The sequence below is a fragment of the Budorcas taxicolor genome, chromosome 2 (assembly GCF_023091745.1).
Source record: "Budorcas taxicolor isolate Tak-1 chromosome 2, Takin1.1, whole genome shotgun sequence".
Classification (NCBI taxonomy): domain Eukaryota; kingdom Metazoa; phylum Chordata; class Mammalia; order Artiodactyla; family Bovidae; genus Budorcas; species Budorcas taxicolor.
Window position 1 is genome coordinate 71,588,899 of NC_068911.1, and position 15,152 is coordinate 71,604,050.

Genomic DNA, 15,152 nt, shown 5'->3' on the forward strand with positions numbered 1-15,152 from the left:
AAATCAGTTAATCTTTTTGAGCTTAAGTCTTCTCTCCAACCAAACTGCACTATGTGTAATTTCCCAAACTTGCCTTTTTTTGTTGTTGAGCAGGCCAAGGAAGTTTTCTTCTATTTTCAGTTAATTAAAAGTAATTATCATAAATGTTTGTTGCATTTTATTGTGTTTTTCTGTATCTGTATGGATTTTCATCTTGTAGCTGTTAATATGGTGATTTATATTAATAGGTTTTAAAAAAAAGTTGAATTAAACTTGCCTTCCTGGACTAAATCTTAGTCATGGCGTGCAGTCTGTTTAGTTTTGTTTTTAATAATGCTAGATTCAGTTTTGTGAAATTTGCTTTAAATTTTTACTTCTATAACCATGAATTAGATTGGCTTATAATTTTCCTTTGTGTATTAACATCATCTGATGTTGGTATCATGGTTATCCTAGGTCCCAGACCCTTGAAAATAGTTGAGATGTGTTCCTTTCTTGTCTGTTTCTGAAAAAGTTTGATTAAGGGCTTATGGCTTTCGAACACACATAGAAAACTCTCTTGAGCCTGTGTTTTCTTTGTAGGAAGATGCTTTTAGAAAAATGCATGTTAACTTTTTAATAGTTATTGAATTACTTAATTATTCTGTTTCTTCCTGAGAAATACATACTTTTTTGAGAAATTTGTCTCTTGCAGACTTTTTTTTGCAAATTAATTGGTGTGAAGTTGTTAATAATATATACTTTTGGTTTTTGATATCTACTGCACCTGTAGTGTGTCTCCTTTTTTCTTAGAAATAATGCTGCTTTATTTATGCCTTTCTTGTGCTTCCCTGGTGGCTCAAATGGTGAAAAAATCTGCCTGTAATACAGGAGACCTGGGTTCAATCCCTGGGTCAGGAAGATCCCCTGGAGAAGGGAGCAGCCACCCACTCCAGTGTTCTTGCCTGGAGAATTCCATGGTATTCAGGAACCTGGCAAGCTACAGTCCAAGGGGTTGCAAGAGTCAGACCTGACTCAGTGGCTAACACTTTCACTTTCATGACTTTCTTAATTTTGCCAGAGGTTTGCTCTGTTGATTAACCCTTTCAAAGAACCAACAAATAGCTTTATTCATTGGTTTATTCACAGCTTTATTCAGCCTCTTGTCTTATATGTCATTAATTTCTGATCTTTTCATTTATTTGCTTTAGGTGGTTTCTGATGTTTTTATAAATTCATAATCAGGATGCTTAATTCATTAATTTTATCCTTTTTCCTCTGGTACTTTTAAGTTGCTTTCCTGAAACTATAGGTTTTAGTATGTAGTAACTTTCTTATTTTTTATTTCTAACAGTTAAAATTTTCTATTAAGATCTATTCTTTGGCCATGTGTTATTTAGAAGTGTGTGTGTCTGCACATGTCCTTGTATGTGTACAGGGACACATAACATATGTGTTCTCCGAACACACAGGGTTTTTTCACTTATTCTTTTCTTAATGATCTCTTACATTGTCGTCACACAATTTCTAGAGCATTACTTTGTGGCCTCGTATGTAATCAGTTTTTTAAAATAATAATTTTATTTATTTTTGGCCGTGCTAGTCCTCGTTGCTGCATGGCCTTTCCCCTAGTTGTGAGCAGGGGCTGCCCTCTAGTTGTGTGTGTGGGCTTCCCATTGTGGTGGCTTCTCTTGTTATGGAGCAGATTCCAGAGCTCTCAGGCCTCAGTAGTCAAGGCATGTGGGCTCAGTAGTGTGGTTCCCAGGCTCAATAGTTGTGGTCCACGGGCTTAGTCGCCCCATGGCATGTGAGATCTTCCCAGATCAAGGATCAAACCTGTGTCTCCTGCACTGGCAGGCGGATTCTTTACTGCTGAGCCACTATGGAAACCCTGGAATTACTTTTATACATGTGTACTTTACAGGGGTTACATTTTATCTGCAGCACCATTTTATCTGCCCATAGCGTTCAGCTCAGACTTCCCTTGTGGCTCAGCTGGTAAAGAATCCGCCTGCAATGTGGGAGACTTGGGTTTGATCCCTGGGTTGGGAAGATCCCTTGGAGAAGGGAAAGGCTACCCACTCCAGTATTCTGGCCTGGAGATTTCCATGGACTGTATATCCACAGGGTCGCAAAGAGTTGGATACGAATGAGTGACTAACACACACACACACACACAGTATTGGTCTGTTTCCATTTCAGAAGACAGACTGAGGGCTCTTTGAGGAAAAGGATTTACTGTCTTTCTAGTATTGAAGCAACAGATCAGTGAATAGTAATTCCTCTTTACCCTTCAAAATCCCTTCTTTTGATCCCCTGCCCTCAAGCCCATCTTTCCAGAGTTAGACATTATTCCTACTCCTGTCGCCACAGACAATGGGATCTATCGCTATGTTGATTCTCTTTCCAAATTTGGCTGATGGCCCCTGAGGCCATAAAGACTCTAGGGGAGGAGGGACTTTTTCTTGGAAGCTGGAACAAAGTTATATTATGTTCAAATTACTAATCAGTTAAAACCTTATAATACTGTACAATAAAATTTACTTTAACCCAAATTGAATATTATTTTACTCTCTGATGAATCAGATAATACTCTATGAATATTAATTATTATGAGTAATTGAAATGCAGAAAAGTGAAATTAATCTTTCTGGTTGACATGACAGGATAATGGATAGTCAGAATTTATTGTACCAGAAAGAAGATAAAATAGAGTAATGTCTTTGATATTTTTAGTAAAAATCTGACTCAGACCTCTACTGCCTATATTTCAGGTTGCTAATGTTGCTAGAAAATTCCTGACATAAGAAAATTGCCTAGTGGAGTATAATTATGAAAGCCCAATTAAGAGTTTAAAAGTCTTAATATTAAAAAAATTATTCTCTGTGGAAGACTTGGGAACATCATTAATATTCCCAATATGCACTTAATTTTTACCTAAATCTAAGTAGTACCATCCCTACCTGTCCTGCTAGAAAATTCTTGCCTTTCTAAGATGATATCCAAGTCTATTATACCCCAAAATATTTGTATTTTTATCTAGTTTCATACTATAGTGTTTCTTTGAAGTTTAAAAATTACATATCGCAGATGCAAAAAAAATAATTTGCAGCAACATTTTAAACCAGGAAAACCATTTATGTCTTTACAAAGTAAAACTGCTTTAGGAAGAAAGAGGGGCCCCTTTGAAAATTACTTCTAAAGAGTTTCAGGGTCCAATCATCATTATCATCAATTTACACAAATGATCGCGTGTAGGCTGCAGTCAATTGCTACACAATTTCTTTTATCCATCAAGGCTTAATGGAAAGAAGATGAAAAGGAAATAGAAATTCCAAATCTCTGTTCATGGTCTTAATGGCCTATTATTCAGCCAACTTTCAACACGTGGAAAGCCTTCGTTAATACGCCATTAAGGATGACTTTAAAACTTCTGATCTGTTCTTCTGGGCTGTAAGTTATATCTCACATAACAAGTTTTACTTAAGCTCCTTCCGGTCTGATATCTGTATCTATAAATATCTTTGTTAGTTATATCCTGCTTTAGGAGTGTAATGCGTCCTGCTTTAGGAGTGTAATGGGGCAGAGTATAAAAAATATATGTAGCTTATTTAAAATATATTTGAAAATTTCCTTTTTCACAGTATAAAACTTGACAAGTTAAAAAAAAGAAGTAGGGGGCAGGAGAGTAATAGAATGGATTTTAATCATTCCTTTAATGTGAGACTATTTGGCACAAAAGTAAATCTGATTAGACGTTCTCGCAATATCTTGACCTTCCGTTCAATGGAGTGTGTGATCTCCAGAGTGACGTAGGCCAGTTTCTGATATGCTGCTGTATCACGCCTCTCCATTCTAAAATGTTCTTCTTGGGGAAAGTTTGGGGGCCTACTCTCTCATTCTCCATCTTTTCCCATTGTAGGGCATTTGCGGAAGCAGCAGAAATCTCTCTAAATTTTCCATTTTGACAGAAAATTCTGGTTTTTAGAACTTATCATTCAAACTGGAGACTCATTAGCATTTAAGTGTCTGTCACTGAAAAGTTGCTTAGGATATTCCTTGCATCACGGCCTGGAAGGAAATTACAGAATTCCTAGTTTCTGAATTGGTGTATGAAGTTTCCAGCTGGGCAGGGAGGCATGAAATTTCAGGCACTGTCTCCTTCCTAACCCTTTTCTATCAGCCTTGCTCTTATTCTCAGATCTCCAGCCATCTCTGACTCACACTTGACCTCATGCTAAGAGCAATTCTGTTTGTGGGTCGGGATATGTAAGAAGCCACTAACTCAGAAGGTCACTGGCTCAGGATGGAACTCCTTTCTGCCCTGAGGTCCTCTGCCTGGCATAGAGTCCTCTTGTCTACCAACTTGTCTTCCGACCACACTGACTAGCCACCCTGGCTCATGATCCTTTATTCTGCTGTCCTTAACTTGGGTCTGCCTCACTGGTGCTTTACCTGCCTGTCTCTGCTGAGGTCTTCTTTTTAGACTTGATATGTATTCTTCCCCTTCTCCCTGGCCTTGCTTGACCCCTTGTGGGCCTACTGTGGCTGTTGCCACCCAAGACTTGAGGAAAAGGACGTCTGCATCCTAATCTCTGTTGCACCACCAGAAAACTATCTGACTTCAGGCTAAACTGCTCTGCACTCAGCCTTTTCTCCCTGTGAGAGGGGCTGTTTGGGGTTATTTCTAGAGTCTTTTAGAAAATTCTAGGAACATGGTACATCTTTTTCACCTCTTTTTACCTTCCATCTTCTGACTCTGTTTCAAAGAACTAAGAGTGCAGAATGCCATGATGTGCCTGCATCATGGGCTCATCGGCATCATGCCTGCATCATGGACCCAGTTAGGAAGATAAACCTGTGAAGACGACAGCATTTCCCTTTATTTGCATCACATTGTATAATTAACAGTGTGTAAGATGATGCCTTCAGAATTTCACTCATGCTTGTGAAGCTGTGTTCCCGGCATTTGAAGGAAGCTCCTCCACATAAGCGGCAGGAAAATGACCCTTTTTTCCCTTTAAAGAGCCAAACCACCATCCTTCATCTTTCTTCTTGTATATCGTCACGATGTCGCCTGTGAAAACGCACATACATTTAGTTAGACAAGTGAGTTCCTGCGATTAATACCTTCCCGAGTTTGATCAGTTAAGATAGTTTTTAAGGAGATTCTGCTTTCAAGGAGTTACTTGGTAGCATCACTTTTCTGCAGGTGATTCAGACAAAGCAAAACTTATTGACCACCTCTGCATGAAGCAGGCAGAATGCAGAGAATATTAAAAAGTTAGGTGATGGACGACTGAGTTGTGCCATAAAGTAGTTTGATTAGAAACAAAATCACTTTGGATCCTATGTCCTTGTGCTGCCTGGTTCACTTTGGATAGAACTGATGGGTTGTCACCAAACTCTTCCTTGGTGTCTGTGCTTTAAGGGCATGTTGGTGGGCACCATTGTTTGGTATGCTATTAAGAGTATGTCTTGGCTACCAGAATTTTCTTTAGATCAAAGCAGCTTCTCTTCACTGTATGTGCCAGCTTCATAGCCCAAAGTTCCAACCTACAGCTTTGCACAATAATATAACCCCTTGTTCAACAATTTAGAAGATTTGAATAAAATATCAATTTGAAGACAATACTCCTTTAAAGCAATGATTGAAGTAAATGGAATTCCTAGGAAACACATGGCTCTTCTCTAATTCTGTTAAAAAACAAGATAAAAACACTAGTCCCCATCTTGTGAGAGAGTCCTTTCTCTCTGGCTGCGTCCTGTACGTCAAAGTGGAAACATCCCCTTCCTTCAGGATCCAAGAGCTACTTGATCTTTAGCATCATCACAAAGTCACTTTCAGTTTTTTTTTTTCCTTTCACTTTTCTCCCCAGTAATTTTCTTTCTAAGGCAAAGGAGACTGTCAACCCCCCTTCTATCTTTCCTTGGGCACATCACTATTTTTTCTTGCAATAGATCATTCTCAGTCTAGAAACTCTGTCTAATGTGTTCTCTCAGGTCAATAGATTGACACAATCCACTACTGGAATTCAAACACATAATTTATGGACGACTATGGCCATCCAGTAATTAAGACTCCACGGTTCCAATAGGAGAGGCGCAGGTTTGATCCTTTGTTTCCCTAAGACACCAACATGTCATTCCATTTAAAGAACCCACTTGGGATATAATGTATAAGTAGGCTTTGCAACCAACAGAGAACCGAAGACAAACAAGATGATCAATTTAAGGTATTAACTATGTAACTCAAACTCAGGATCCTGGGTTCTAGGTGGCATCTGGGGTATGCGTTTTAACTCATATGGAAAGTGGGTAAACTGCATTTCATTTACTCACTGATATAGGTAGTCTTAGGATGGCGTGATGAATAACAAAGTGACTTCTATAACACTTAAAACTTTTAAATTAAAGGCAACATTGGTTTCAGATGAAAGCAGGAGTGGGGTCTACTTTCTATTTCCTTTTTTCTTGTCTTTACTTATTTCTGAGCTATAAGGTAAAGTAACTGCATGGAAAACTCTGACTGGCAAACTGAAAAGGAAGCGCCCATGAACCAATAGCAAATATGTGGTGGTGTCCCTGTTGTTTAACTGTTAAATCCATTTTGACTTTCTGTTGATTCTGGGTGCTGTGTCCTGGTCATGGAATATAAATTTTCTCCTATGATACAATTCTTTCTCACTAACATTTTCATCTCCAGATCTCTGCCTTAGCTTAACATTCGAACGTGGTTGCTAACTGAACATACAAAGAAAGTTGAGGTGATAACCTTTTCTCATTTAATAATCTTGAGGTTTTCACAACCCCTTGTTGTTCAGTCACCAAGTTGTGTCTGACTCTTTGTGACCCTATGGACGGCAGCCTGCCAGGCTTCTCTGACCCTCACTATCTCCCGGAGTTTGCCCAAGTTCATGTCCAATGAATCGGTGATGCCATCCAACCATCTCATCCTCTGTCGCCCTCTTATCCGTCTGTCTTCAATCTTCCCAGCATCAGGGTCTTTTCCTAAGAGTCAGCTGTTCGCATCAAGTGGTCAAAGTATTGAAGCTTCAGCTTTAGCATCAGTCCTTCCCAAGAGTATTCAGGGTTGATTTCCTTTAAGATTGACTGGTTTGATCTCCTTGCTCTCCAAGCGACTCAAGAGTCTTCTCCAGCGCCACAATTTGAAAGCATCAATTCTTTGGTTCTCTGCCTTCTTTATTGTCCAGCTCTCATATCCATACATGATTACTGGGAAGACCATAACCTTGACTATATGGAGCACTGCTGGAAAAGTGGTGTCTTTGCTTTTTAACACACCGTCTAGCTTTCCTGCCAAGAAGCAAGTGTCTTCTAATTTCATGGCTGCAGTCACCATTCGCAGTGATCTTAGAGCTCAGGAAGAGGGAATCTGTCACCGCTTCCACCTTTCCCCCTTCTATTGGCCATAAAGTGATGGGACTGAATGCCACGATCTTAGTTTTTTTAATATTGAGTTTTAAGCCAGCTTTTTCACTCTCTTCCTTCACCCTCATCAAGTGGCTCTTTAGTTCCTCTTTGATTTCTGCCATTAGAGTGTTATCATCTGCATATCTGAGGTTGTCCTTACAGAATACCTTCTAATGTTAAACAAAAATCTGTGACATGGAGAAGGGGATCTGACTTCTTTGATTAGTTGTAAAACCCCTTTTTGAGAGAGAAATAGGAGAAATATTAAGCTGAGAGTCCTCTGACCCAGGTTCTAGAACTGGCATTTAGCTTAAGCCATGAGAGGAAGTGACATCACACTCCAGTATGTGTAGCTTCTAAAAACGAAAAAGGTGGGGCTGCGCCTCTGATAACTGTCCATTACTGATATTCTACCCCAACTGAGCACTGTGATTAACAGCGTGACTGGGTTTCCAAGTTCAAATCCTGAGCCTCGACTGCTAGTGACTTTAACCAAAGTACTTCACATTTCTACGTCTCAGTCTCCTCACTCATAAAACAGGCATAAATAATACCTCAAAAGGTTTTTATGAATATTAAATTGGACAGTGTGTTTGCAGGAATGTCTGGCACCTGGTAAATACTGCATAGATATCAGCTGTTTTTATTATGTGAACTTTCTTTTTGGTGTGCTTATCTGTCTTCTAAGAAGGGTAATTATAAACCTGAACTGATTTAACATGGTACTAACTTTAAAAGCTAAGACAAAGGTTATAGTCAAGTTAAAGATTTCACGTGAGAAGGCAAGTCAACTATTTGAGAATGATTCTTACCTTTTTCCAAGTCCAATTCATCATCTTGCCTGGCTTGAAAAGAATATAAGGCCTTGCAAAGACCATTGCCGAGCTGGGTCACACCAGAGGCTGAAAGTTGGATCAAGTTTTAGTGACTAATGCTGGGTCAGTAGGCAAGATGAACACAGTGGGAAAGTGGTCTTGTTTTCACCACATTGTGCAGAGCTTGAATATGTTGAAATCTTCCCCAAAGGAAAGTTTATCATTGTACATAATACTCACTCTTTGATTCAGTAACCATTTCTGATGTAGGTACTATGAGAATGAACTATGTATATTATATACTCCAAAGCTATAATATAGAAAATAAGTCGAGACAAAAATCATTATAGTAGTAATAATAATGATGACAGTTTTAAATTGTTTTCCATGTGAATTTCATATCGGTCAATCTGTGTTGACCGATGTTGTATTTGTGTCTTGGAAAACCCACACTTGTTTTTCCCATCAGGAATATATTGGAGCAGGAGCTTCCTACCATTATCCCCAGGTACTTAGGGAACTGTTTCTTAAACTGTGCAACCATGGGTCTTTAATGTACAGGTGGACTACAATGGCCTGGGTTTGACTGAAACTCATTTTTGCCAAGTTCTAATCAAGAACCTAGAGAGTCGAGGTTGTGGTAATACTCTAGTTGAAAAATAATGGGTAATGAAACGTGCTTGTGTGGATGTGTGTGTGTGTGTGTGTGTGGCGGGGGGGTTGAAAGGTAAAAGGCAGTGGGGGTAGATGGACAAATGACCGAAGTCAAGTGACTGAACAAAGCCAGTAGGCTTTGGGATCGCGATGTTTCTCATGCAGAGGACGGGGTTTCTTTGGCAGTTTGGAGGAGGCTGTGGAGACAGGGCTGCAGAGCTCCTCACCGTGTTTCCAGGGTGAGCGTGTGGACAACAAATTGAGGCTGTCTGAATAACATGGATGCTGGGGACTGGGGGTACCTTCCCTAAAACATTAGCGAATTCTTCCCCCCCCCCCCACCTGCATTCTTCTTGAGTCCTTCCCACCTTTTGGATGACATATGCACAGAAAGCTACACATTCTAATAAATTAAGCAGTCCTGATTGAAATGTTAATTTCCTTGAGCCAATTTATATCAATGTGGTTCTGAAAATAAAATATAATTTTGGCAATGTGCTTTACTGATAGGACCCAGCCTCGAATTATTCTGGTCATGAGATTACCTGTAGACGAAGGACTTGGAATTCTCTGCCCATCAGAAGATGCCCTGTTTACAATATTCTCTAATCTCTTCGTCAGTACGGGCCGAGATATTCTCACAGAACTATGTGTCTGCTGCTGTTTGAATAGGGGGGAAAAGACATTTTTAACAGCGCTATCAACAGAAGTATTTGAGAAAAGTAACTCTTCTGCAACTGTTTTCCTCAGGAAACTGTTTTTTAATTATTGGGTGAAGGATATAAAGAAATCATTCGATACATTTCTAAATCCTACTATAGTGAGGTTTTGTTACTGAAACCTTAATATTTTCAGAATTCAGTTCAGTTCAGCCGCTCAGTCGTGTCCTACTCTTTGTGACCCCATGAATTGCAGCACGCCAGGCCTCCCTGTCCATCACGAACTCCCAGAGTTCACTCAGACTCACGTCCATTGAGTCAGTGATGCCATCCAGCCATCTCATCCTCTGTTGTCCCCTCTCCTCCTGCTCCCAATCCTTCCCAGCATCAGAGTCTTTTCCAATGAGTCAACTCTTTGCAAGAGGTGGCCAAAGTACTGGAGTTTCAGCTTCAGCATCAGTCCTTCCAAAGAACACCCAGGACTGATCTCCTTTAGAATTAGATATTACTATATTTTATAGCCTGTGTTTGCAATTCTGACCTGCAGCCTTAAGCCAAGTAATATTTACACCATTCCTTCTATAAATTCAACTTTAATTGGTTTTGATGCAAGTGAAATAATCATGACTTTGTAAATGACTGAGACCCTTTTAGAGCTCAGGTCTCAGAAAGAAAACTGTCCCTTCATCACAAGGTAGTTACAGCTCCCTCTTCTGGTAGCAAATGGAGAACAGCTAACCGTGTATACTCACATGCTCATCAATGCCTAGAGTGAAACACTGGGAAAGCATTAATACATGTGTGTGAACCTTTTAATTGTGCTCACACATTATCAACATCATGTACTATGTTAAATGGATGAGACTACTGCTTATCACAAAATCTTACAATTTAGGTCTGTAATAGAAATTTTACTGTAAGAGCATGTTCAAAGGATAAGGTTAGAAAATGAGAAGAAGGAACCCAAAGTATTTTTAACTCATTAATTTACCTATGAATACAAAGAATTTGTTCATTTGTGTTTAGTCTTTGTTACTGTGCTCAAAAAATAATTAAATTTATCTTAAAATTGTGCAATTGGAGATTTGAGCATATGGCATATATAATTCATAACAGCTTTTTTGACCTGATGCGGCTTTGAGTCATTCTACCCAACAAGGCCAGTCAAGGAATTATAACCAGCCTCTTAAATGTTTACCTTTTCTTTCCACTTGAAGATGGAGTTACTACAGGGATGGTTGGGTTGAGGTCTTTGCTCAAGTTCTGCTAACACGGATGACAGTTTATAGGAGTTTGCTTGCAGAAGGTCTAGTTTCAAGCTATTCTGTGGAAACAGCATTTGACCACATGAGTAAATTTCTAGAGAAGGAGGCACAACTCACTGTGGCTGGATAAAGGGACATCAGGATAACTTCCAAGATGACAAAGAGGTTCAGAAAAGTACACATTCAACTCATGTGCAATTCATTTGCAGAAAATGTTGAAGAGAGAAAAATAATGGGCTTTAAGAAGTCTAAAGAAAGCCTTAGTTGTTGAGTGCGTCTTATTCTGGAACCTTGTAAAAAAGGTAAACCAGAAAGCTTGATAGGTATATTACTCATCATTTTGTGACAAAGAAGAGTTTTACTTAACTTTCTGCTGAGGAATGGGGAAAGAGAATAGTAAGTGCTGATTCCAGAAGGCAGGCTTTCAGGGGGCTTTGAAGAAAGGCAATGGAGCCATGGGCACTTAACATAAAGAAGAGAATTGACTCTTGTCATCAGAATCAAACTAAAATGATGTGTGGCAGGGTTTTTGTTGGTGGTGGTATTATTTCTTGAAGAGGTGAGGTCTTATATTACCTGGAAAGTTTGCAGTAACACTTCTGAAAACTAGAAACAATATTCTGGGCTATTTGAATATAAAAATAAAGAGTGAAACTAAAGCTATTAGTCTCTCCTGTTTTCAATTTGACCTTGAACTAAAACTTTATATTGACTTCTCTGGCAAGTTGTGGTCAGTCAAGGTAAATCAAAGCACAGAGTCTAAATACTGGAAAGAGTCTGCTTATCCAACATTCTCCTCACCGTTGCCTCTCCCTTCTCCACATCTCCAGACTGGGGATCCCCCTTTTTTTTTCTTTCTACTTTTTGGCTGTGCCACTAGGAAATCCAGGATCTTGATTCCCCGACCAGGGATCAAACCTGTGCCACCTGCAGTGGAAGCGAGGTGTCTGAACCACTGGACTGCCAGGGAAGTCTGCAGCCTGGGATTCATAATCCTAACATCCCTGTCAGGGGACCACAGCCATGGACCAAACACCTCCAGTCGACAGGGAAGGGCTCTAGTCCTTGGAACAATTCACTGCACAGCGGGCAGGCACACCTAAGGTGCAATCCAAAGCTCCTCCGTGGCTTCTAGCCTTAGATCCAGTCTGCACTTGGGAACATCAAGAGCAAGTCTTTCTGTTCTGTGGTGTGTTCCTTCTGGTATCCAAAGATAATATCTGCCCCCATACACTTTCAGTTTCTGCAACAATTTCTCAGAGAATATGGCTTGCCAACATTCTTGTTTCAAATATGGCACTGGACCAAGGGCCAATGAAATAGGAAATAGAGATTCCCCTGCAAGAAACCTCCCCTGCCTAAGACAAAATCAATCTACCACCATTACTGGTAATAGTTTCCCTCCCCCAGATGTGGGGGTATATAATCTCTGACACAGATATTTGGCATCCACTATTTGAAGACCCTTTTTGCTTCATCACTAAATCCTAAACACTATAAATTCAGGGGTTAGATCATCTCCCATCTTGCATCCTCCACTGTGTGAATCAGGCCAGTTGTGTGCCCGGAAGATCCTAATACAAATTCTATATTAATGACAAAATGCTATGCAAGAACCCAAAGAAATAAACTTATAAATTAATGCCATCATAAAATGCTTCATATGATTTCCTTTTGGTAAATATCATTTACACTGAATTAGTTAACCAAACATTTTATGTTGTCACAGAAAATGTCTTTCAGTCTGTTTTATAATTTTATAAAAATTGTAGCCATATGTCACTGCAAGGATATTAGACCTCTGTTCCCAAGTGAACAGAATTCAGGCCTGTCTTTTCACAAAAAGTGCCAGGTTTATTCCTGAAACAGCACCTCCACTAAAGGAAGCTGCTGCTAAAAACCAGATAAACAATACCTGGCTGCGTCCGTCTATTTTTACCAAAGGACTACTGAAATCGTTCTTCGGACAGAATTTATTAGGTATGTACTTTTTACAAGAGTGTTAGATAGGCTACGTGCAAGGAAAGGAAAACTGGCCCAGCTTCCTGGATCCTTCAAAACATTGCTAAAAATTTAATCTCTTCCTGAATTCTTCTCAAATTAACCCCAATCAGCTTTCTCTCCAATCATAACAAATTGTGTACCTTGCCACACATAGGTCACAGTATTTGTTTTTATTCCTGTATAAAATTCATGGGCCTTTGCTAACCTTTTTATAATGTGGGTTCCTCTGAAGAGGTCACACTGCCCATCAATTGCAACAAATGTCTGGGTGCTGCTGCAGTCCAGCCTTTCGGCAAAAAGTGCCACTCTCTACCTCCACTGATGGCACCTCCTCTCCCCTCACAATGACCTTGGCCTCTGAGGTTTTTCTCCTTGTTTCCCTGGAAGCTCACACCCTAAACAGCCATCTTCCTTTCCCCTACATCCACATCTCTCCTTTCCCCTAGTATTCTCAGAAGACCCTGATGTTGGCTCAGGGATAAATGGAAAACGGCATCTCTATAATAATTACCAGGATTTCAGCTCTCCTCTGTGCACTGTGCTAGCATTTTCTAAATACTGCTTCAACCTCACAAAACCCCTTTGAGCTAAGTACCAACATCCCTCCTTCCAAGATGAGAAAACTGAACCTGTCCCAGGTCCCTGTAACTGGCCGAGGTAGATCCGGATGCAGGCCTTTCTGAAAGCAGACCCTGCGTTTGTTTTTCAGTCACATCTGTTAACTGAGATAGCACACATGATTTCCAGACCTTGACTGAGTGATTCTATGCTGGGGGCGGGGGAGGGATTTTATTTTAGGCACATTTCCACCCCCTGCCCTGGGAGGACACTAAAGCAAACATCTCTAAGTAGCTGGATTTTTCCAGATTCCTCAAACCACTTGTCAAGGAGCTGACCGTACAAGCTCTCTGACTAGACTGTTCTGTGTCATGAGAAAGGAAAGGCAAACAGAGGTCAAATGGGCCAGAACACAGGCGTTCCCCAAATAGCTCCTTCAGCATTAAGTCTACCAAACTGCACTCTGCAAATATTTACCTCGTCCATTAAGGCTGCTGTGCTTTTTTCGCTCTCTGAGTCTGAGAAGGAGGAGTGGCTGGAGTAGGCTCTCAGCATTCGTTCCAAGCCTGCAAGTGAAATCATACTGCCAGTCACCACTGGTCAGTCCTGGAGGGGCAGGGGTTAAAGGTGGTTATACTCAGAGGGAGCTAGAGCCCAGAACCGATTCCTGGAGCATTTCCCCAATGGCTGGAGCTGCTTGTGTATGTAGTTGCTAAATTTTACTGAATGGGTGACCTGTACCTTCATTTAATGACATTAGAGAAATACTGGTGCTTAAGGAGTCTTGATTGTTGTTCAAGATGAAAGACTCAGGATGAGCTTTGAATCCTTCTTGTAGATCCATTCTGTGGCAGTTCCCTAACATTTTACCATGATCTTAAGTTCTCCTCTGCTGGTGTTTACATTTCTAAACATTTTGCTCTCTTGGATTTCCTATCAAGTATTACATTGCAATAGTGTTCTCGGGTCCACAAAAAACAAGCTCCACATATCAGAATCCCACGTATGAAATTGTTTTCATTATCTGTGGCACTTTAGAGCTTCTTCATGTTCTAACATATCTAACCTCTAAGCATAGGATTTAATTTGAACACTTTTCACATCGTTCAGCAAGTTGGTTTAAAAACGAGCAAGTGGTGATCATTCTGTAAAGTACAGAAATATTGAATCATTAAGTTGTGCACCTAGAACTAAGATAGTGCTGTATATCAATAATACTTCAGTACAAAATAAATTAATTAAAAAAGTCTTAAATCACCGATTAACACCCCTCCAATGGAATAATATAAACTAATACGGGAAAAATAAATAAATGGAAGCCTTGTACATAGGAGGTTTTTGTTGTCTAGTTGCTAAGTCCTGTCTGACTCTTTGCGACCCCAAGGACTGTAGCCCACTAGGCTCCTCTGTCCTTGGGCTTTCCCAGGCAAGAATACTGGCCTGGGTTGCCATTTCCTTCTCCAGGGGATCTTCCCAACCCTGGGATCGAACCTGGGTCTCCTACATTGGCAGGCAGGTTCTTTACGACTAGCGCCACCTGGGAAGTAAACCACCTAGGAGGTTTACTATGTTTTAATCCAAACTAATTGTCCTTCATGTCAGCCAATTTCAGGAACAGAGTAAAATGTTACATTTCTAGAAACGGTGGTATAGTACTTATAAAAATCTCACAGATGGACCAAAATGTCATGTTTAATTTTTTTTGCTCTCTCCTTTGAGCGAAAATTTTTCTTTATTCACACAAATTAGGTCTGACATTTGGTCCTTTAAACGAGATGATCCCTGCACCAGTCAGCAAAAGCAGA

At 40.1% G+C, this 15,152-nt stretch overlaps 1 protein-coding gene across 1 annotated transcript in view; it reads right to left on the bottom strand.

Moving 5' to 3' along the window:
- Positions 1 to 4,898: 4,898 nt before the first annotated feature.
- Positions 4,899 to 15,152, bottom strand: part of NOSTRIN (nitric oxide synthase trafficking) — a 63,313-nt gene continuing 53,059 nt past the window's right edge. The window contains exons 12-16 of the mRNA XM_052635658.1: positions 13,825 to 13,913; positions 10,719 to 10,844; positions 9,407 to 9,521; positions 8,205 to 8,294; positions 4,899 to 5,035 (exon numbers count right to left, since the gene is read on the bottom strand). Of these exons, the coding sequence (XP_052491618.1) occupies positions 4,899 to 5,035; positions 8,205 to 8,294; positions 9,407 to 9,521; positions 10,719 to 10,844; positions 13,825 to 13,913 (557 nt within the window). The remainder of the gene's footprint in view (positions 5,036 to 8,204; positions 8,295 to 9,406; positions 9,522 to 10,718; positions 10,845 to 13,824; positions 13,914 to 15,152) is intronic.